The sequence below is a fragment of the Cyprinodon variegatus genome, unplaced genomic scaffold, assembly GCF_000732505.1.
Source record: "Cyprinodon variegatus isolate N-32 unplaced genomic scaffold, C_variegatus-1.0 Scaffold130, whole genome shotgun sequence".
Lineage (NCBI taxonomy): Eukaryota > Metazoa > Chordata > Actinopteri > Cyprinodontiformes > Cyprinodontidae > Cyprinodon > Cyprinodon variegatus.
Window position 1 is genome coordinate 1,407,262 of NW_015150583.1, and position 22,786 is coordinate 1,430,047.

At 39.3% G+C, this 22,786-nt stretch overlaps 1 protein-coding gene across 2 annotated transcripts; it reads right to left on the reverse strand.

Moving 5' to 3' along the window:
* Positions 1-65: 65 nt before the first annotated feature.
* zdhhc5 (zinc finger, DHHC-type containing 5) lies at positions 66-22,366 on the reverse strand. 2 transcript variants are annotated; one of them, XM_015376146.1, is made up of 12 exons: positions 22,234-22,366; positions 16,004-17,365; positions 14,036-14,157; positions 13,667-13,824; positions 11,315-11,487; positions 11,100-11,202; positions 10,906-10,997; positions 10,536-10,668; positions 10,167-10,275; positions 7,413-7,519; positions 4,342-5,276; positions 66-3,004 (listed from the first exon to the last, which is right to left on the reverse strand). In XM_015376146.1, exons 2-12 carry the CDS (start codon positions 16,150-16,152, stop codon positions 2,899-2,901), a joined length of 2,187 nt encoding a protein of 728 aa, XP_015231632.1. In that variant the 5' UTR covers positions 16,153-17,365; positions 22,234-22,366; the 3' UTR covers positions 66-2,898. The 2 variants fall into 2 exon arrangements, 1 of the variants encoding a protein (XP_015231632.1); XR_001481270.1 differs by having other exon boundaries at positions 2,876-3,004; positions 4,236-5,276.
* Between the last annotated feature and the right edge of the window lie 420 nt (positions 22,367-22,786).

The window sequence follows — 22,786 nt, forward strand, 5'->3', positions numbered from 1 at the left end:
TACTGTATTAAAAAAAAAAAGACTCAATTAAAAAAAATTAAACAGTTTGACCTTTTATTCTGAGTAGACATCTTCTTAAAAATTCTTTATAAGGCCATTTTGGAAATGTATCTCATATACTGACTACAGCTATTTGTGAAACTCATTCCATCCGTCACAACCATCGATAACAATATGCAATCTCTCAAAGTACTTCCTATGTGCCCACGTTTTCATAGTCCTTCAGTGGCCATAGTCTTTGTCCGCTGCACTGGGAAGTAACGCAGGTTTGTGCCATCAGTGATGTTGGTTTCTGTCACCCACAGGTGAAGTGGGTTGGAACTGACGATCACAAAAGAATGCACAGAAGTGAAGCAATTGGTGTGACCGAAAATAAACTGAAAGAAAAAAAAACTAAAACACATGCATGCTAAAGTTATAGCCTGGTTGGGTTGGAAACTCACAACACATTTGTTTGGGTCTGTTACTCATGTGCTTACAGCATTCATCTCCCCTCTACAGATGTGCCACATTCACAAAGCTTTGACATTCTACTGCAAACACTACGTGGGTCTTTAACAAAAGAAAAACCAAAAAAAAAAGGGTACAAAGTCTGCAATGCCCAGACCAGAACAAGCTTCTCCCTTTGTCTAAGATCTGTTCTCAACATGGCAGAGGGTGAACAATAAATGGTCAAAATAAACGAGCCAATCAAATAGATTTAGGACACTTTACTTTTCAATAGGGAAAAAAGAAAACTTGATTCACCATTAGGCATGGGCTGGTCAAAGTTTACAAGAATTTCAGCTGCTGAAGTTTCCATCGTCCTCACAGTTTAAAATCCATAGAAAATATGCCAGGATAGAAACATGATGGACTGTTTTCTCTGTTTTAGGCCCTTCCAGTCCTCTGCTGCGCCCTGCTTGTCAGCTGGCTGAAAGGCCATAAAATGTTACTCAGCTTTCTGGAATTGATACAATATACTATTTGGGGACATTTTACCTTAAAAAGAAATTGAGAGGGAACAAAAAAAAAGTTGGCTAGCTAAGAAGGGTACATCTTTAAAGCAGCTGAAATGTGGCTAGCTACTAGAAAAGTTAGCATAAATAAATTATATTAGCTCCAAGTATTAAACTATAAAGAGAACATGGAGAACATAAACCATGTTCTGCATCAAATGCAAATATAAAAGAAGGCAGATATTTACACAATGCCAATTAAATCAAGCCCTTAGCCTAATTTCTTCTAACTTAGAATATAATTGAAGAGTCCCAGATTATGGCGATGTCAAGGAGGCCTTTAAAACACGGACTTGGAGCTAATCACCAGACATAAATCGGAAAATTACTGTATAAAACAACTCAAAGCAATTTTAAGAATGGGTTATTGTAAGGATTTGCTGGATTGCAGCAAAGATTTTCCCTTCATTTTTTAGAAGAGTAAATCATTTTTAGGATGTTGTATGTTATTGTGTAAATAAAACCTGCTTTTCTTTTCTAATGAGGCATTTTAATTACATTCTTTTTTCTTTAAGAGAGCAATTTCCAATTAAAACCTGCCAGGGTACAAACACCTAGGAGCTTAACTGTGTAATAAAACAGAAAAAGTTAAAACATTTTTTTTAATTGTTTCATGTTTTAACATTTTTTTATTTCTAATGCAGTTTATTATATTGAGAGAATTTCATACCAGCCCATGCCTAATCTCTATGTAAGGTTTCAAGGCAATATTAAAAAAGAAAAAAGTATGCGATGCATTTAGTGGAATTTTGTATTCAGATTTTTTTTGATATAAGATATTTTTTCTTTTTCTGCTGAGCGTAATTAGTGCAGATAACTGTTTTCCTGGTGCAATAAATAAGCCCTTCCCTTTTCTGCCCCTATTTGGCTAAACATAAGTTAAAAAGTATGCGGTCGGTAGCATTTAAAACTAATTTACAATTTACTGAAAAGTAGCGAAAATAAAATGAACAAAAACACCAAAAAGACATACAATGATCTTAAAGCTACAGACAGGTTTTGCATAATGCTTCTAGCATAAACATTACAAGCGTACATTCCACAAAGATGCTTGTGCTGCAACCATAGGGATTCAAATTTCTCTTTTTCTTTCTTAAAAATATTTTGATTATTTGCCACACCTGGTGCCCTGCAAGGATCATATCTGTCTTTGGATGACAAAACAAAGAAACAAAACTCTAGCAAGAGGTTGCAAGTGGCTGATGCAGCCATCAAATATAGAAAAAAAAATTAAACAGGCAAATGATCTAAAATAGCTTTCATGATTAATTACATACATCTGCCACCATCATCTTCAATATCTGACATTTTTACTATATAATAATCTGATTTTTTTTTTACATTTATATAAAATGATATTTAAAAAAATACAAAACTTAAATGATACTGTTAATAGGTTGGACTCATCCATCTGTGTGGTCCATGCAGATGTTACTATTGGTCAAAATTGAACATCGCCTTTTCCTTAAGTGTTGGACACACTTGTCAATACTTTGTCTTAATGAACCAACACATCATAACAGATCATGGAAATAGGTTTATGTGTTTCATAGACATGTTTGTACCCAGCCGTTATGACAGTCACATCAGTCTATGGCTCACAAAGTGGCAAAAATAGAGGCAACTGATCCAGTGAGATGAATCAGCTTCCCCGGTTTCTCTTTGATGAAACCTGAAAGGCTGGTGGAGAAGACTGGCCAGCGCCATCAAGATGAAACGAGTACCGGACAAGCCATCTTCAGGAGTCCACAGCAGAAGAACCGCTCCTCGGAGGCTTTCGGTCATGAATAATCTCCAGCTAAGATAAAGATGCGCAAGTGCGAGTGCAAGATGTGACATTTTTATACGTTTAGTTCCTCCAAACCCATCCTTGTCTTGGATCACTCTGGACTTTCGTCACTCAAACCGAGATCTCGTATGTGGTCCCTCCAACGCCGGTTACCTTCTTCACCCCGCCCACTGGTTTGGATGCGCCGTGATTGGCCAAGACTGGGCGAGAGATTGATCTGATTGGAGGTTGATTTAGGAAATGGAGATGTGGAAAAAAAAACAAAAGAAAACCAGAGGTGAGAGGTTTGGCGTATACAAACAATATACAAATGACAATTCTTTTTTTCCACCAAAAGCCCTTAGAATATAAGTTAGAATCAAAATGCCTTGTAAAGTATTCATAACACATTGACAACCATAAACTTTAAAGAATTTTACTGAGATTTTAAGTAATGGACCAACAGGAAGTCAGACCCTTAATTTCTGATGCCATTAAATAAATAAAAAGGTTGAAATTGCATAAACAACACAGTTTGTATGTAATTTATTCTCAGTATAAATCCATTTGTGTTTTGAAAGTCTCATAGATTTATTAGATGTGTAAACAGCTTTAAGAAGACCGAGGGAAACAGCAAAACGCTAAGGGCCGCGAAGAAGTCTAAAGCAGGGTTCAGTTTTAGAAAAAGCAAACGGATGAAAAGGGCACATTTATTTTTTTTAGAGGAAACCAAAACGAAACTTTGACTGGCAAAAGGTTACGTGGCACCACCATGTGGTGGAAATGCTTTTCTGACACACTGGAATGCCAGAGTAGATGTTTGATTGAGACTGGGAAAGACATTCACCTTCCATTAGTACAACATCCTAAAGCATACAGACAAGGCTACAAAGTTGGGTTATTTTTTTTGATGAAAAAACAGATTTTTAATCTGTGGCAAGATTAAAAAGTAATGTTAACCGATGCTCTCCAATCTCACAGAATGGAAAAAAAAAAACTGGCAGAAGTATGAATCCATCTGGTCTGGATGTAGTCTAATTTACTTGCAGCTGTAATTTTGGATCTACAGAATATTGCCTCAAGCGAAATGCTGAAAACTGAAACAATTTCCTTCCACTTCCAATTTCCAAATACAAATCCTGTAAAGTTCAACAAAGTTTGTGGTTGTAACAGGATACAATAGTTAAAAGTTCAGGGTGTGACTATTATTTTCAAGGCACGGTCTATTTTGTGAGTTAATTCAAGAAAAGGTAACAAAGGTCCACAGAACAGAAACCAAAACCAGCAGAGCAATCCATGCTGTGAGAGCTATAAAAACATACTGGCATGCTTAGAGTACAAATCATTGATTCCAATGTGTGAAAAAAAAAAAAAAAAAAGAACACATTTCCATTAACAAACCCAATTGGTTACTGGTAAACAATAACAGACTGATTGTAAACATATGTAGGAGTAGAAGGAAGACTCACACAGATCAGGAAGGAAGAGACAGGCTGACACAAACCGGGAAAGAAAAACAGTAGAAAAAGGAGAAGAGTGGCAGGCTGACGACTCTGATGACGGTTCACTACTCACTGTGGAGCCTGTAGCCCTCCTCCAGCTCCTCCCCCTCCCAGCACAGTGCCCGCCCCTGCTGGCCGAGGCTTGTGCTGAGGCCCCGTGTCCCCTATGTGAATCGGGGACCTGCTGAGGGAGAGGCCGCGAGGTGGCGGGGAGACTGGGGGGTCTAGAGAGCGAGCCCCCGGGGAAGAGGATGAGGAGGAAGGATTTCGAGGGATTCGGGGAATCTGGTCCTGGTTATGATGGAGCAGGTGCTGGGCCTCGGGAGGCCCGGGGGAAGAGGAAGGGGGTGGGCTGACTGCACGCAGGTAGGCCCTATGGGGGGAGGAGAAAGTGGTGGAGCCCTGGAGTAGCTGCCCCTCCCTCTGCTGAGTGATCTGAGCTGAGAGGAAGGGCGACGTGTAGCCCTGCAGCGGGCTACTGTGCGACACCATCCCGGGTCGGCCCACTCCAGCCAATGGGGGGAACGGAACGTGAGGCTTCTGTGGTGACAGCTCATGGGCAGCAGATTCGAACTCCGGGCTCTCGGATGGCGTCAGAAGGCTGTCGTAGGACAGGCTGCCATTCCGAGGCGTCTGATTGGCAAGGCTTTTGTAGCTGGTGTCTGTGGTGCCCTCTGATTGGAGCGTGGCCAGCGGGTTATGTACAGTCTGTGCTGAGCGCAGGCTGGATGAGTGGGAGCCGCCCGTGGACAGAACCAGCGAGGATGGGTAGGAGGTGTAGGAGCGCCCAGTCAGGGAGTAACCCGACATGCCCCCTGACACCACACCAGCGACCCCGCCGGGGCCTCCAGGACCCTCACCCCTGTCCCCTCCCCCTCTGCGCACCCCTACACCTCTTCCCACCACTGTGGCCCCATCCAGGCTGCTCGGCTCCGAGCGGTAGCTAGGCTGGCGGCTGGAATGAAGGATGGAGGGTGGCTGAGAGTCGAGACTCTCCCCACGGGTCATCTGAAGAGAAGAGAGGAGGAGAAAAAGAGCACATGTAGAGAAGGAGAGAGGGCGAGGGAGGAGAGATGAGATAACAGGGGGCAGAATGATGAAAATTTCCATCTGAGCTCAGAAAGAATAAAGAAAGTACAGGAACATCTCAATAAATTTATTCAGGAATTTAATTAAAAAAGTGAAACTACTATAGTCATTACACAGAGCGTGATGGCTTTCATTAATTATGTGTATTATTATCGTTTTGATGTGTACTGCTTAGAGCCAACAAATCCTAAAAGGCAGTTTCTGTGTGAACTAGAAGATCACATAAGACCCATAAAAGATAATATTTTGGTGTCACTAGTGACATTTCCACAGACCATTAAATATATTAATATAAAAACTATTTTTTTTATGATAATAAGTTTATGCCTTAGAAAGAAAACCTCCTAGGCTCAGCATCCAGGTGTTACTACTGCTGATAAGGACGGAAACCACAACAGGAAACAGTAGGAGGAGGATGAAGAAGCATAGTTTTTTTCTTTCTTGCTTTTTTCTTTCTCACATGAACATTATTGTAAATATTTTTTAAATGTAATGGAAACACCACAATTAGGAAGTGTGTTTTTTTTTTTTTTTTTAAGTTTTTTTTAGTTTAGGTTGAAGTTTAGGTTACTTTCTCAGCTACTGATAGATGTTCAAAACTTTTACCAAGGTAATTATTAAAAGGAAGTTGAATGAAAGGGCAGGGTGTTAAACAAAGTTGAACCAGCAAAGGTGTTTACCGCAGCCTGGAGATAAATTAGTATTATTATATTTGGTAGAGTTAGACTCTGACGGGAGTTATTTCTCTAGAAGCCGCCAAAGAGATGCTTCTACTGGATCAGACAGTAGCATCTATTCAGTTGAGCATCTCGTAAAACAGAGAGACTGTCAGTGAACTAAAGGAGAAAAAGGACCAGACTGCTTTAAAGTTGTCCAATGTCCTCTTTTAGCTAAAAGCAATTTGTGCATTTTATTTAAAATTTAAAGTTATAGAGTGGCTTGGGATATGATCTAAGGATCTGCTGCTGCTGTAGGTCCACTGTGAACTGCTATATCAAAAGTAAAAGCCCCTTATTCTTCCCCTCTGGAGACGCAAGCATGGAGACGCTGATTACAATATCTAGCAGGATTTGACCTCTGCCAGCCATGCAACACGTGCTTATACAGTATTCAATGACCACTGTGTTCCTGAGCTTAAATGGCCTGAAAGGTGCTTGATCTAAGCACCGCAGAAGATAAACAGCCGGGTTCATTCTCTGATCAGCTCCATGCCACGCTGCATGGAAGCATCGAGTCACTCAAAACGAGTCCAAACTTTTTCTTAAAATTGGTCTTATGTAACATTCCAATTTTCTGATGAATTGAATTGTGCAAGTAATAACCTGTGAACCATAATCAAAACTTAAGAAATACATCACTATATATGTAATGAAGATATCAGCTTCTCTTTTTTTAATAGACTCACAGCTCCTCAGATGACACTATAATTTATTGAGATGGACTTGTAAAAAGCTTTTGCATAGATTGTAAAAAGACAAGAGTGGTGGGGAGAATTGGATGCTTAACTGGTGCTCTACTCCATCATCACACTACTGACTTGGAAACACTGACTGGTTGGGGACTCCATGGCAAAGACCATGTGTGTAAACACATAAATGGAAGTGCAAATACATATGGAGTAATCAGGATGAACTGCACATTCCAGTCAATGCAGTCTGAAGGGAGAGGGTAGATCCAGTCAAACACACAAACAGTCAGTGGGATAAACACACAGTGAGACTTACTGCTCAACCGTTGGCCACTGAATGATCAATTTAAAGTAAAAACAAAAAGAAAGGCATTTACTTAAAAATGAAAGCAGAAGGCAGACACAGATTCCTCCAGACCACTTCATATAGTAAAACAAAGGATTGTGTGTTTTTTAATATTCTACTTCTTTCCTGCTCATGCAACCATATGAATCTTTTTAAACTAGTTACCAGTTTCCTTTTCACAAATCGCATCCACTTAAAAAGTACTTCAACATGTTCAAATTTTTCTGCCAGTCCTTGCCAGCAGAACAAGAATGACCAAGATCTCAGCTTTGAGATGTGGGCATATTGAAATCAAATGTACCTTATTTGGATGTGTGACAGCAGCGTGGTTTTTCCCTGGGCTGCTGTAGGCTGGTCGGTACTTATACATTGAAGGTGTGGGCGGAGCCTCCGACAACAAGCTGCTGGCTGCAAAACAACGAAGCACAAGGTACACTTAAACAAGCGGCAGTAGGAGAAAAACAGACATGACAAAGCATCTTAGCAAAACTCTTCTTTTACACACATCAGGCCATTTACAAACTGAAGATAATTTTCTCACATGAACTTTGAGGGACAGAATGACAGCAAAGTATTTTGGTACACAGAACACAATTTGAAAGAATTCAGAAATTTTCTAAAAGTGTTCTGGAAACTCAAAAAGCAATATTTAAAATAAATTGTGAAACTCAGCTTCTGAAAGATTTAAATTAATATCTGACATTAAAAAAAATTTCAGTCTTGCATAAATATATTCTGAAACACAGAACTGTGAAGCTTCTTTAGAAAACCCAGGGGAAAAGTTTGTATTAATGAATATCACAACAGTGTTTAGACAAAAATGCCTTAACTGTTTTAAATGGGTTTTTACCTTATAAAACAAAACAGGTAAAATAAAAGTGCTGTCTTATCTTGTAGGACGACTTCTGCAAGTTACATAAACTTTGGAAATTACATCTATAAAGTAGATCATCAAAAGGTTCCGTTTTTGTCTCAAAATCCACTAATTTCAAGTTTAAAAAAAGGTAAACAAAACAAAAAACAATTAGCAATAAAATATACATAAAATACTTTATTGTAATGAATGTTAGCTGTTGTAGTTTTTTTCTGGAGAGGGGGTGGGGACAGGGTGATTCGGTTCACATAACTACGCTCTAAAATAGTAAAAACAGATAAAAAATGGATTAAATTGCACCAAATGTTATGGTCCTGTATATAATGTAGTCCAATTATAAATCTATTTTATTTTGGAGTTAAAAAAAAACAATAATGAAACAAACGTCCTGGATTGAAAGTGATGCAACCCAACATGTCTGGAAATGACTGCCTCAGAACAGGTTCTATAACGATGTTCTATATACACCACTGAAAAGGCGAGTTCCTCTCATTCCCAAAAATACCAAACATTAACGCTTGAGCAAGAAAAATTTAAACAAGGACATTCAAATGTCCTTGTTTAAATTTGCTCTAAAAATCTAAACTTCAGTTTTTGTCAAACTAAAAAACCTTTAATTAATGAATCAACCAACTATGGAGATATTCATAAAGCTGCCTGTCTGAGATTTAACTCGAACTGTTTTCTTACAGATCAGTCTGTGCTACTTGTTTAAGAACTCGCAGTCAGTAATATCATACATGAAAGCATAAAGATTTAAAGATCTTTTTAATAGGTGACTCTTCTTATTTGAGCACAAGGGTCCCAGTTATGTTTTAAAGGAAACTCAGACGGCCATCTGTAGCTGAGTTGTGAGGGGGGCCCATAGTGGCTAATTGGGAGGTCCTGGATAATTCCCCGAGGGTCGATCTTAATTTAGCTATGAGTGGATCACTGGCACTGCTACTGACATCCCTGGGTTACCTCAGCCTATGATGGCAGCTGTCTTTTCCCTGACGTAACACATAGGTGCACTGAGATGGTCAATGGTGTCTGGAAGTTGGAGAGTAAAAGGAGCAAAGACTGTGCAGAGAACACCAAAATTAAAGAGGAAAGCTCTGGAAACAGACCCTGCTGAATGTATAAAAATTGGGTGCTTTTTTAGTAAAACAAGATTAAGGATTATAACTTGGGAAGACACTGATAGAATGGGAGAGAAAAGATTTCCTGCAACTTTTCCTGCAAACCATTGAACATGTTAATAATCAAGTCATTGTATTGCGTGGTGCTGTGGAGAATAATTAAATGTTATATAGTTTAAACAGTAACATGATGTAATGCTGCATAAATGGGAATATTTGTCTAGTAGCCTCTCAGGGTCAGAGGTACTATACAGCAGAACCATTACCAGCTATGAGGCAGGTAGGATTACTCATTAAGTGAATATTAAATCTAATGAAGAGTATTGTGCAGTTTTCTATGCTCAGAAGTATGACATTTTTTTTTCAAATGTTATTTAGTGTCAGATGTAAAACTAGCAGTGATGATGAGATTGCTCCTTTTAGTATGGAAGAAACAGGTGCTTCTATAGATAAGCTGGTATAAATCAAACAATCATAAATTCTAAATGTTTCGATACCCAAGTCATACAGGTGACCGGTTACATTTTTAGCATACATGTAGAGAGTAGTGAAATGAAATAATATTAAATAAATCTGATCATTCAGTCCTTGACAATCTTAATTGGTTAAGTTCAAACTTGTTTTCCATATTGAATGTGCGAATACATTTTCAAGATGACTATTTTTATTTGATTCAGGTCCAATTATTTTCAGTAATTTTATTTCACTTTGAAGGTTTGGATATCTATGAACACTTATTTGAACAGAAAATTGATTCTGATGTTGTTGAATAGGATGTTATGAAGAACAATTTTGGGAATTTGCACTAATGTTTGAACAAATCTGAATTAAATTGAATTAAAGCCTTAAGAGAACAAGGCGATGTGGTAAACTTCACCTATAAATTTACGACTACGTGATTTTGATTAATAATAGGTCATTATCTTAAGTGGGCCTGTCTAAGGCATGAAACTCCAGGGCTGAAAGTTAGTCCCACTCCAGCCCAGGTGTCAGATAATATCCATCCCAAATTTCAAAACTGGCAACAGTATAAGCAGAAAAAAGAAAACAAAATTCTGACCTTCTGTGTCGGCCCGGGGTAGACCGGGATAACGAAGGTCCGGCTTCGGAGGAGGAGGAGCCTCTGTATCCTCAGACTGGCTCTCCATCTGATTCAGACTGCTCTTAGACTAGTGGAGATACGGTTAACTGTTAGACACATAAACTAGTAGGAGCTGTCATCCAGCAAAGCAGCAGCTAAATAAAACATCAACAACTGTTGAAGGCATAAAAGGCGATCTGGAAAAGGCTGAGATTTAAAGCAAAGCTTTGACTGATCATCTTTCCTTTGACCAAAATGGGTTTAAACCAAAAAAAAAGGTGTTATTTTTTTTCCTCCTGAGAATAGACTGATTGTGGGTTTAGGTGGGAGAACATGAGGACGACCCACCCTGGTGCTGTGTCGGTCATTCTGGATGCCATTGTCCAGAACCTTAGCTTCAAGCTGTGCCTCAGTTAGAGACGGTCTCAAAAACGGGGGCTGCACTTCCACTGTCTGACGGTTCCACCAGCGGCCCATGTACCTATAACAAGTACACACCTGTAAGCCTCATTCCTTAGAGAGCAAAAACAGTGAGAGCAGATGGGCGATTCCATGAGAAACGGAATATATGACTGTGGGAATGCCTACGCTCAGATATTCCTAATGAGAGCAGGAACAGAGGGGGGAGGGAGGGAAACACAGAGAAAAGAGCAGTGCAAAAAAGAAAAAGAAAGCCAGGAAGTGAACATGTGCGTGAAGCGAAGAAGGGAGTGCTGACCTCGGGGCCAGGGGGCTGCAGAGAACATGGGAAATATTCCTCAGGCAGCCCTTGGTGAAAGGGTTGACACCTCCTCTGAACTTCCCTGTCACCTACAGTGGAAAACACAAACAAACATGCTCAAAATGGGTTTTAAAAGAAAAAAAATGCATTTCAGGGAGGGGAACAGATGCATAATAAGCTCCAGTTTGTACCTGTTCATTAGTGGTCCGACCACGGGCCACCAGTACTATGTGGAACCCAGTCAGGCCAGCAACTGGGACAAAAAACAGACCAGCTACACACATCACACCCATACTGGGAAGCAAGGTTAAAGAGTTCAAAACGCAGATATAAAAGAATCAAAAAGGTAAAAATAAGAGTCCCATTCTGCACTTTCATGATTTAGAAATCCCACTGTAAAGGATACGTAACAGCAGCATGCGGCGTGTCCAGCTGGTGGCGGTGATGCAGGACGTAAACCAAGCCGAAGCCGAAAACGTTCACAATGTGGGTGGTTAAAGACAGCAAAAAGAGGAAGAAATAACGATAATTCCTTCGGCCGATACAGTTGTTCACCCAGGGACAGTGGTGGTCGAAATCCTGGGAGAAAGAAAAAAAATAATGAGGATGCATGTCAAAGTAAATAGACAGCTTAGAGGGAATGAGGTTACATTGCAACCACAAATAAGAAATCTTAGAGGCACACAGCCGTTTTTAATTCCAGCCGAGTCCGACATGTCAGGTGGAATTTCAGATCTCATTTTATTTGTTTACAGGGCTGAAAAACAAACAGTATGCGCGCAAAAAATATTTTGAAAAGCTTTATAGCCCCTTCTTGAAAGTCATGTAGGTTAAAAATGAAATGTCAAAGTGTTTCAGCCATATCTATAAATTAGGGCTGCAACTAACGCATTTCTGCAAATCAGTTAATCTGTTGGTTATTTTTTCGATCGTTTAATAATCGGATGGCAAAATGTTCCTTAAAGATTTTTTTTACTAAATTAAACCAGGTGAAACTAAAACTTTTCCCCTTGAGGAGTTCTGGATAGAGCATGTTGACAGATGAAAACTTTTTTGTTTATATATAGATTTTTTTTTTTACAATTTTAATTTAATCACTGCTTTAACTGGGTCGCTCTGTAAACTAAAGGTATATTTTACAGTCTCTATACTCCAGTTGATGATTAATCGATTACTAAATTAGTTGACAATTTTATCAATAATCAATTAATCCGATTAGTTTTTCCAGCCCTACTATAAATAGATCAAAATACACATGTATCAGCTGGACCCGGTACCTGGCCCATTGGGCTTAAGAGATTAAGAGATACAAAATTTAGCAAAGCACAGCAAACACAGTGGTTTTCAAAAGTATTTGTACCCTCTGAACCTTTCCACATTTTGTCACGTTATTATTTCCATTGGAATTTCATGTAGAAGATCAACACAAAGTGGTTCACAAATGGTAATTTGAAATGAAATTATACTTTCTTTTATTTTTCACAAATAAATACAGTCTGAAATACAATCTGAAAATGAAATTGTGCAGAAGTATTCAGCCCTAATGAATGAATACTTAGCGGAACACGATTTTGCTGCAGTTATAGCAACCAGTCTTTCATGGTGTCTTTTAGGTTTGCACTAGTGAATGAATGTTTTGCCTAGTCTTTTTTGCAAACTCAGTCAAACTAGACGGAGTGTTATTGAACAGCAGTTTTCAGATCTTTACAGGTTCACAATTAGGTTTCGGTTTGGACCTTGACAGGGGCCATTGTGTTTAGCCATCCCATTATAGCCATGTCTCCATGTTTAGGATCATTAGAAGGTGAACATACGCCCCAGTTTAAAGTCATGTGCAGACTTCTGCAGAGTTTCTTCCAAGATTGCCATGTATTTTGCCCCATCCATCGTGTCTCAACTCTGATCAAATTCTCCTACCTGCTGAAGAAAAGCACCCCTCAGCATGATGCTACTACCACTATATTTAACAGTGGGGATGGTGTGTTCACAGGGACAGGCAGAGTTTTGGCCAAAAAGTTCACTAACTGTCCCTTCTGAACAAAACAGTTTCATCCACGTGTTTGCCGTGTCCCCAACATGGCTAGCCTGGTCAAACAGACTGACTTAAGCCTTTTACACAGCATATCAGCCAAGTAGGCAGCAACTAGAGCCCGATTTCATAAGTCTGACTAATTGAGTCAAGGAAAACAGGTTAAAAGAAATCAGATCACTAGAAATGTAACACAATCATCTATTCTTTAAATATACATATATATATATATATTTTACAGCAGCCAGTTATTGATATCTACAGGTCTTTCAAGACACAATAAAGGGCATCATTAAAACATCCCTTTGCTGCAGCTGCAATCTTGTGTTGGTCTTTCTCCTAAAATTCCAATAAAAAAGTGAAAATATGCATAAATAGTTTAGCAAGCCACTACATTTAATAGACACGTGTCTGTGGCAGGTTAAGAAGTGTCTTAGCGGTTAGAGCAGAGCGCTTGCATTCTCAGGAGGTTGTAGTACCAAGCTCAAACCACAGAGACTTCCTCCAGGTCCCTTAGCAAGATCTTTAGCCCAGATAGCTGCCTGAGGGCTGCAGACTGCCTAAGCAGTGGCTAAAATGTAGAACACAATTCTGTATTACTGTAGATCTGCAATAATTAATAAAGTTAATTATCAATTTAAAAAAAGAAATCAATCTTGAACGGCTCAGATAGTTTCCCATATTTAGATGATTATTACAGCATGCATATGTCCATGTTAGCATTTATACCTCCACACAGTTGTCGCAGACTGAGCAGTGAGAGCAGCGCGGCGGTCGGTAGAACCGGCAGGTTGAGCACCACTTCATCCGCACCTGGATGGCTCTGATCTCAACAGTCTTGTAGAGAGGAGCACGGAAATCATCCTCCTTATCCTCATCCTCCTCAGCTGCAGACAAAAAAAAATGCAAAACACACCTTAAACACATCATTTGTTTAAATTAAGGTGTGTTTGGCAGAAGAATCTCTAAAATGGAGAGGACACACACCCGTGAAGACCAGAGAGGCCTACCCCTTTCTATATAAAGCTTATCCATTGGTACGGCAACAACCTATTTTGTCATGCATTTGCATCATTTGCATGTGCACCACATCCTTACCTCTGGGGAAGACTCCAGGATCCATGAATGTAGCCATGCAAAAGTTGGCAAGAGTGAATAGAAAGATTACAGCCATGTAGATGGGGACCACACTTGAGATGTCCTCTGACAACCATGGACAACTGGAAGGGAGATTCATTAAAACAACTTAAAGAATCAGTTTGGTGTAATATGGTAAGATTTCTAGATAAAGATAGAACAAAAAAAAAACTAATTTTCACTCCATAGACTCCATAGAGTCTGTAAGAAAGACAAATTAACTCCCGAACGCCTCCATTGAGACTGCAGAGGCTAAATTTATACCACATGCAGAGCTGTAACAGCGTGAAACTGCGGGAGCATGACTGAACAGAAGGCAACAGTGGTCTGGAAATTCTCAGTATGAACAAATAAAAGCTAAGAAAACCACAACACCAGCAGCTTTTAATTCTACACAATGTTTTAAGACAAAGGGTCATCTTAAAAGAATATTTTTCGAAAACTTGATCTACTTCAGTAATTCAATACAAAATGTAAACCCTTGAAATATTTCATTACAACATTATTCAACATTATACATGAAACGTTATCTTTATCCATCCAAAAAAAATTACTTGTTTTTCTTTTGAAAACTTGGATTTCCATGCATCTAAAAAAATGTTTTAATTCAGCTACACTATGTATTGGTCATGTTTTACAAAACCGATGCCAACAGACAAACACAAAATCACTAAAGAGGCTGGCTGTTCAAAGACTGCTGACCAAAAGTGATGGGAATGTTATTTATTTAAAAAAAAATTAACTAGTTTTTTACTTCATCAAGTTAGTAACTTAGTTATTGCACGAACTAACTAGTTATAAGCTAAATTAACTAGGCACTCAATCTTTATTAAAACTGGAAAAGAATTTACCGGTAAATACAACTGGAGGTAGGTATGCAATATTTGTTACAAGTGTAAAATGTGTAATAAATGTTGCTAAAGGCAGCAGCTGTCAGGTAGTTTTGAGATGTGAGGAGGACCTTCTTTAGATGACAGCTGTTTCAGTCGTACATTAAGTTTTCTGTTCCTGGATAAAATGATCAAATCAGAGCAACATTTTGGCTTTGACAGCGTTTTTTTTAAATAAATGCTAACATTAAATCAGTGGCTCTTCGCCATCGACTCTCCTCTCAGTCTGTGTTCCAGGCATGCTGAACACTCGCCCACATTACATCTCCTTATCGTGCTCATCTTGCACTAGCTGCAGTAAAAATCTCCTTCCAATGCAGAGAGTGTGCATATGTAAATGCTAGTGTAAAACTAGCCCAGTTATGGAAAGTCAAGTAAAAGAAAAAATGTGGGAGAAAGAACAACACGGATAACCAGTGTCTGCAAAGTTATTGAGTCAAGAACAAAACATAGACGGATGCAAAATGCAGTGTACAGCTGTTTGCTCCTTCAGTTGGAAACTCCAGAATCACAAATGCTATGAGAAGCATCATGTCTGGGTAACTTTTATTCAATGGCCAACATCATATTTCCTTCAGAAATCAAGGCCCCAGAGTCCCCGGAGGAAAAGTTAAGAGACTGTAAATCTAAATTACTTGACATTCAGACAATCAGAGATGATTTGGAGATTCACAACATCTGCAGGAGTTCTCTGTGTTTTATTAAATCAAAGGTCAATACAGCCTACAGCCTATCAGGATATTTTACAGCACTTCATACTTCCTGCTATTGAAAAGCTTTTTGAAGATGCTGGTTTCATTTTCCTGGAGTACTTGGCATCTACCCACAATCTGCACCAACAGTTGGTATCCCAACCAAGCTGGCCAAATGATTTGAATTACTGAAACAAACTTTCGTTAAAATTATGCTTTGACATAATAAAACCTGAAGGTGCGCATTTAAAGGTTCGATATATATTGATACATCTGTAAAAAAAACTAAAACATTTTTTTATCAAGATGGCTTTAACAAAAAGATAATAAAATGAATAAATACTCACGTGAAGCAAAAGAAGAGGGTTGTGGCCCCAACCAGGAAAGTTGTGGCTGCAGACACCGGCACATATCGGCTGGGGCGAAACGGACGGGGAGGAGCAGAAGCTGGGCCCCCTACTCCTCCCCCAACCACCCCACCACTGAAACTGGGCATCAGTGTCAGAGAGGAAGAAGAGAGGGAGGTAGATATTCAACAGTCTACCTACTGTGGAAGTGGGTTTTACAGTTCAAAATGGGAATTTTGGTGTTTAAGAGGGTTCATGGGTAAAGACTGGAAAACTGACGCTATGATAACAAGAACCTGAATGAAAACATGAGGGGTTCTTTGTGCGCAGATTTAAATGTCCCCTGGCACCAATTTAAAACAGTTTTAAACACACAGAACTAGAATGTGCACAGCTTCTTTACATCATTAGATTCTATGCATACTTTTTTATCTTTATACAAGACTAAACGGTACAAAAATATATGTATGCAATTTATAAATATGTTATGGCTTAATGTTACTGTATTTGGTGCAGTAATGCAACAGTATAAATGCTGCTGTGCATATACAAAAATGAAAAACAAAAAAACAACATGCACAAAACCTAAAAACTGGGGTAGTATTTCATCAAATGTTCATCACTGTGCTTGATTTCTGATTATCCTGTTAAGATAACAGAATAAAAGGAAAACTAAAGAGGTAGTCCATCAGACAGAACAGAAGCACATGGAGCAGAAGAGGCAGAGAGGATTGAGCACAGCAGCTGTTGATGACTTCGTCCCCAGGGGGCTTATTTAGGCACTGGATGGGTGGAAGAAACTCAGGATGGTGACAGGAGATGCAGTTCTGGCATTTCAAACTCGGTCAGGAAGGGAAACCAACTCAAACAAATCCACCTTTAAGTTAGTTGTGGGAAGCTTCACAACATAAAAAAAGTGTACAAATGGGAGTGATTAAAAAAAATACTTTTAAGAGTTCCAAAAAAGGCCTAAAGAGTTTTAAAGAGTTAAACATAAAGTTGTTTGCTTTAAAAGGTTAAAAAAAAAATTAACATCCACGAGGATTCTGTTCAAGTCTTCAGACAGGACTCTTCAGTCTGAAGCTTCAGACTCTACTTGTACTGTGACAGAATCAACTCCTTCCATAAAGAAGCCCAACATAGCTCAGCAAGGTGCCACTGCTCTTGGCCTGGGATTGGTGCTGCAGGGACCCTTCCCACCTCTTTCTTCGCAGATAGCCGTCCTCTCTCATTCTGCATCCCTTATGGAAAGTGACCAGCTGCTTGGATATCATGTAGATGGATACATATCAGCCCTCTTTGTTTCTTTGGTTCAAGGTTCTCCTTCCTGCTCTGGCTCTGTAGATGAACAGCAGAATATACCTGAAACAGCAGCAAAATAACATATTAAGAAGTCTGAAAGGATTAAAAATATACATATCATGCATACATATGACTTTAAAAAGTTAAAAGGACAACTTTTAGATTTGTATTTTTCACAAATCTGCCCCTTAAGGTGTAAGCTTTGTTTAAAGAAAAAAAATGCCACAAGTTTTGTTGGTAATAAGTCAGGAGAGATTAAAACTTAACTTTCTGGCCAATGTTTAATAAGCTGTGTGATTAAAATCCTACACCACACATCAACACAGTAAAACATGGTGTTGGTAGCATCAGGCAGCGAGGATGCTTGTAAGCCAATGCTGGTAGACAACATGTCAGATGGTTGAAAAGTACCTTTTAAAGTGGGTTCCTACAGAAGGCGGTGAACGCAGGGATTTCTGCGATCCCCACAGGTAGTTAACTGCTCTGCATTTCAGATGCACAGTGTTTACACCATGGACCGCATCAATAAATAGGAGGAGCTTCAGCCACATGAAGCTGAAACCTGACCGACTTGAAAAAAAAAAAACTCAGCAAGTAGACTACGTTGTTATTGGGGTTTTTTGTGCAAGTTTGTGCATTTTAAATGGTCATTTGTAAAAATGAAAAAAATAAGTAAAAAAGATAACATGTGCTGCTGTTGCTTCAGAAATATTAAAGATTATTTTTTAGGTCACTCAGAGGTCAACTATCACCCCATTAAGCTCTGAATTGAATCTAATTTATCTATCCTACTTTTTTTCAGTGCTACTTCATTTGTGCAGGAAAAACTATAATTTTTACTGATTTGTTTTTTTAAGATAGAATTATTTTTAATTTTGGCTAATGATGTCAACATCCCAGCAGACGTTTGTGCTTCACTTGTTTCCTGAAATACATTTATTGAATAACATCACAAGTCATTCCTGTCCTGGTATTGAATAGAACAGTTGGCATGTTTAGCTCATTTAGTGGCTGGAGTGATTGATTAATATTTATTAAATCACCAGCCCCCCAGATGCTTTGCTTTGGACCTGTCATTACCCCTAAAAACTCCATGTAATTTCCTGTAAAGATCTTGAGCTGTCTGTCGGCATTTCACAATAAAAGCACAGGTGAAACTTAACACCATGGACTGATTCTAAATTGTTCCTTATAAAACTTTAAAATCGCCTTGGGGAGACCATAATTTTTTGGATAACCACCAAAAGCTCTGAGAAAAAGAGTCGACTTTGCTTCATCCAGATACAGGTCTGATTTGGTCGGATTAGGCGGGACTTCCTTATAAATCTACCCGCTCGGATAGCACCGATGCTGGGCTGCGTGCAATGACAGACTGGGCTCTGTGCTGGAGGTGAGTGAGGATGAGCAGTATTTCCAGGACTAGATTAAAATTGCTTTTTTTTAAAGCCACTTCAGACCCCTTCAGCACATTCCTTATTTCTAAATTTTTTTAATATAATTTTCTCTGTATTCGTTTTTAAGTGAAAAAAAAAAGGCTTTGCCTACAACCAGTCCGATTGGCTGCCATGTCACGACTTCATAGGAAAGTGCTCCTCTCACTGCTCCTCTCTCTCCACACGGAGCTGTCGTTTTGAAACACCTCAGTTTTATCTAGCAACACGACAAGAGGGAGGAGCAGTGAGCGCTCTCACTGCGTGGAGTTCACCACTGGTCGCTTCACCGCCCGGTTTGTACAGGAATTCTATGCGAATCCACGGCGTTCACTAAAGCTGCCGCATGTGGCCTGAACGCACCATTAGGCATCAGCTAAAAGTAAACAGTAACAGGCAGGTTAGGGTCCAGACATAAATTCGATTCCACACATTAAAGAAACCTTAATCAGACTTGTAAAATAATGTTCAAAACTTTTTATTTTAGATGTGCAAAGCATGAGTATAACATACGATAGTCCAGAAATGGTACGGCAGCACTTACAGAGAAACGTCCTCCTTACTATTCAAGTTAGTGAGTCAAGAGTTAATAGAAGTGTATATGTTGTGGTGGTGAAGGAGCACAATGTGCAACCCATTTTCAGCGGCCTTATTCCTCAAAGTGACGGGCAAAGGCTGAGGACCTTTGTCGCATGTTTTCCCTACGCCATTTCCTCAGCATTAATAAAGACTCAATAAAACAAGGATGAAACTTGGCAACCAATTAAAATATAATTGTCGATGAGCCTTCTCAGAGTCCGGACTGGCTTCAAAGGTTAGTCTGTTATCAAAAGATAATTACCAGATTCAGTCTCTACATATCTAGTGATGGTGGTGGTGCTGTCTTTCATAAGAATTAAAAGCAGTTCCTTTGTCTTTGTGATGTTTTACTTTAAAAAAGGAGGACTAACACCACTGAGTCAAATCTCTGACCACTGGCTCATGATCATGGTCACTGCTGCTGAGAGGGGACAGAATGACAGACTCATGAGTCAAGTTTAAAATGTGACATTGTGAATGCTGGGTATTACAATCACTGATAAATGTAAAATAAAAAAGGGAGAGACAACGCAGTAAATGTGATTCGTATGGAACTTAAGTGACACCATTTTAGCTTGTCGTAAATTCAATATAAGCACATTTGGCTATTGAATTATTATCCAATTAATCAAATAAATAAAAGCTTAAATAATTAGACAGGCTGTAAAGTCTGAGTACGGTTAAAAGTAGTGTTGCGCAGATGGCATTTTTTTGGCCGTGATACCGATACCTGGCTGTGCAGTATTGGCCGATACCAATACAATCTGTTTGAAATTGATGTGTGTGTGTATATATATATATGAAGTACTGCATACTACTTGGATGTAAAATAATTGCCATCGCGGCTTTCTCAAGCTGCTGCCTGCGTTTGTAAAGCAGGAAAAGACGCAAGGGCAGATTTCACTTCGGCAACTGCAAACATCAAATGTAGCCTGGGTCTGGTCACGAATCAGTTTTGCTGGTATGCTTCTGCACCATCGGTTTGGAATTTCTAGGGATGAACAGCAGTTCTCTGCCAAAGCGAAAGCCTATTTGAGAACTCGCAGGAACTTTGACGGATGGTCACGAGGACTTTGGCGACGCCGGCGGGAGTGTTTATCTTCCAAAACAACAATGGCGCATCTGCAAGCTATAACGGTCACGGACATGGATCTAGAGTTGCTAGACGTCGAAGAGGAATAGGTTCTGTTAATGGAGCGATTAACATTTCGTCATAGTTTCGTCATTGTAGTTTTTCCTCGGTTTTTAAAAATGGCGTGCCCCGGCACCGAATCGAGAAGTACGACCACACAGACAGCGGGAAAGGCATACGAAGGACCAATCACAGCTGCTGTTTGTCTGCGCACTTCCGCTTGAAGTCTGCGTGGGTTTACAACCGTCTGAAGCATAGTCAGGATTTTTTTGAGGTGTGCAACGACAGTTGCAAAACCTCTGCACGGGGACGAGGTCATGCACAGAGATAGATTTGACGACTGCAGAGGCTATGCGTCAGAATCATAAATTGGCCTTAATTCAAAGTGAATCCAGTAGAACTTTTTATTGCTTATCTGGAATGGGTGACAATAGCTGAATAAACTTTTGGCTCTAAAAATGGTCTCTGTGCTCTATTTGTTGGTACTCACCGATACCCCGCCCGATACTGGTATTGGTGCAACACTAGTTAAAAGCCGACAAGAAAATGTATTGAAAGCAGCCTTACAAGTTTGTTTTTTTTTTTTTTTAGTCCCTTACATGTCTTAGTCATGTTTAAAAGACTTTCTGTTTCATCTTCTACCCCTCTACCAGAACCATATTGACTAAGAGGGGATGAGTACAAACAAAAACTTTGAAAATCGTGTAGCAACGCATTTCTTAAGTCATAAGATTATAATACTGGTTGGTCAGTCACATAAATGTGTTGAAGTTTAAATAATTTTCCAGGACACTGTACAGTCTTTTAAAGTTATTTAACTTTAGTTTAGCTCTCCAAAGTTTGGTTTCATTCTGATTTCACAACAGGCTGACAGAAAACTGTAGCTCCAACTCTTCTCACCATTACTCATGGACTTATTTAACTGACTGCTGTTAGACAGCCATAACGTCAATGCCCTCAGGCGTAAAATAAAAACACCTCCCAATACTAGAAATGCACATCATCGCGGGGACAAAGATCTGTGACACACACACACGATCACGATGCTTGTTTACTTTAACTGGAAAAGAAAACTGGTGTTGCAGAAACCAAGGGAAAACGGATCCGATGTTAACGGTGTAATCTGATAGTCTGAAAGACACACCCCTCTGTCCAACAATCATCTGCATAAGGTAATCAGGAGCTCGGCCAGGGACACTGTAAAAGCTCTCCATGTTAATCATCTCATCTTCCCCACAACAAATCCCCCCCACCACCCAGACTATAATGGATGTTAATCCTAAATCCGTGTCGAGCTCTGCTGCTTGTCGTGTCACTACTACAACCAACACCGCTAAGTGGCCAATATAACACCTTTACCCCGAACTAAAACAGAGGGTTGAACAGATTAATAAAAATATGATACAAGTGAATAGGTTAAGATAAGAAAAGGAGCAAGGCCAGGCGAGCGTAACTCAACTATCGTTACCCATAATCTACTCACCGCGGACATTCTCATAAAAACACAAATACCAAGACTAAGAAAAGCCTTTTATTTATTTTTTTATTTCAAATAATAAATGAAAAGACAACTATCGATATAGGAATGGCTCACATGATTTGTATCCAGCCTCGAAAGTTTTTTGCGACACTCCTCGGTCTTTTACCACAGCTACAGGAGTGAGCTAGCGTTAGTTACCTGACTAGCATGAAAGCTGCTCGTAGAGAAGCTTTCATGAGGATTCGATGAACAAATGCCGACACTTTTATCCCAATAGTTTAGTAAATGGAAACAACAAAACACGTACCCAAATGTCGACGGTTTGAAGTGTCTTTTCTGTGTCGTGTGGGTCGGTTTAGCCCTACTTCAGTTAGCCACCAACAACCTACTTAGCCGCTCTCTAGGCCGACATCGGAATCCAGGAACTGGCTTGTCTTTTCCCTGCTTGGACGAACAGCCAATCAGAAGTAGGATGGGCGTGGCCTCCAGGAAGAACGACAGGATACCTTTTTATTCCTAAAGCGATGGAAGAGGACGGGTTATTTTTGTTTCAAAACTATTTGTGCATTGTAAGTGTGAATTTGAAGTTGTAGAGAGAGTTACATTCTAAGTTTTGTATGTGTAGAATAAAAGAAAAAAAAAATCACAATGTACATTTTTTTTTTAACACCTGTTCAAATTTTAAGTACAAGTACACAAATTCTGTTCCACAAGTTGCACATCAAAAACCTCTTAAATTCTCAGTTTTGCTTCAAATGGTTCAGAACTATTGTTGCAAAATTATTTATGCATTGTAACTTTGGTGTTTTTTTATTTAACTGTAGATTTTTTTTTTAAATCTAACACAATTACAAAAAAAA

Excerpts from the sequence above, each read along its gene's own strand:
- zdhhc5 (XM_015376146.1), bottom strand. The coding sequence starts at position 16,152 with ATGCCCAGTTTCAGTGGTGGGGTGGTTGGGGGAGGAGTAGGGGGCCCA. Across the intron at positions 10,998-11,099 it reads GTCGGACCACTAATGAACAG|GTGACAGGGAAGTTCAGAGG; the intron begins GTACAAACTGGA and ends TTTCCACTGTAG. Across the intron at positions 7,520-10,166 it reads ACCCCGGGCCGACACAGAAG|CCAGCAGCTTGTTGTCGGAG; the intron begins GTCAGAATTTTG and ends GTTGTTTTGCAG.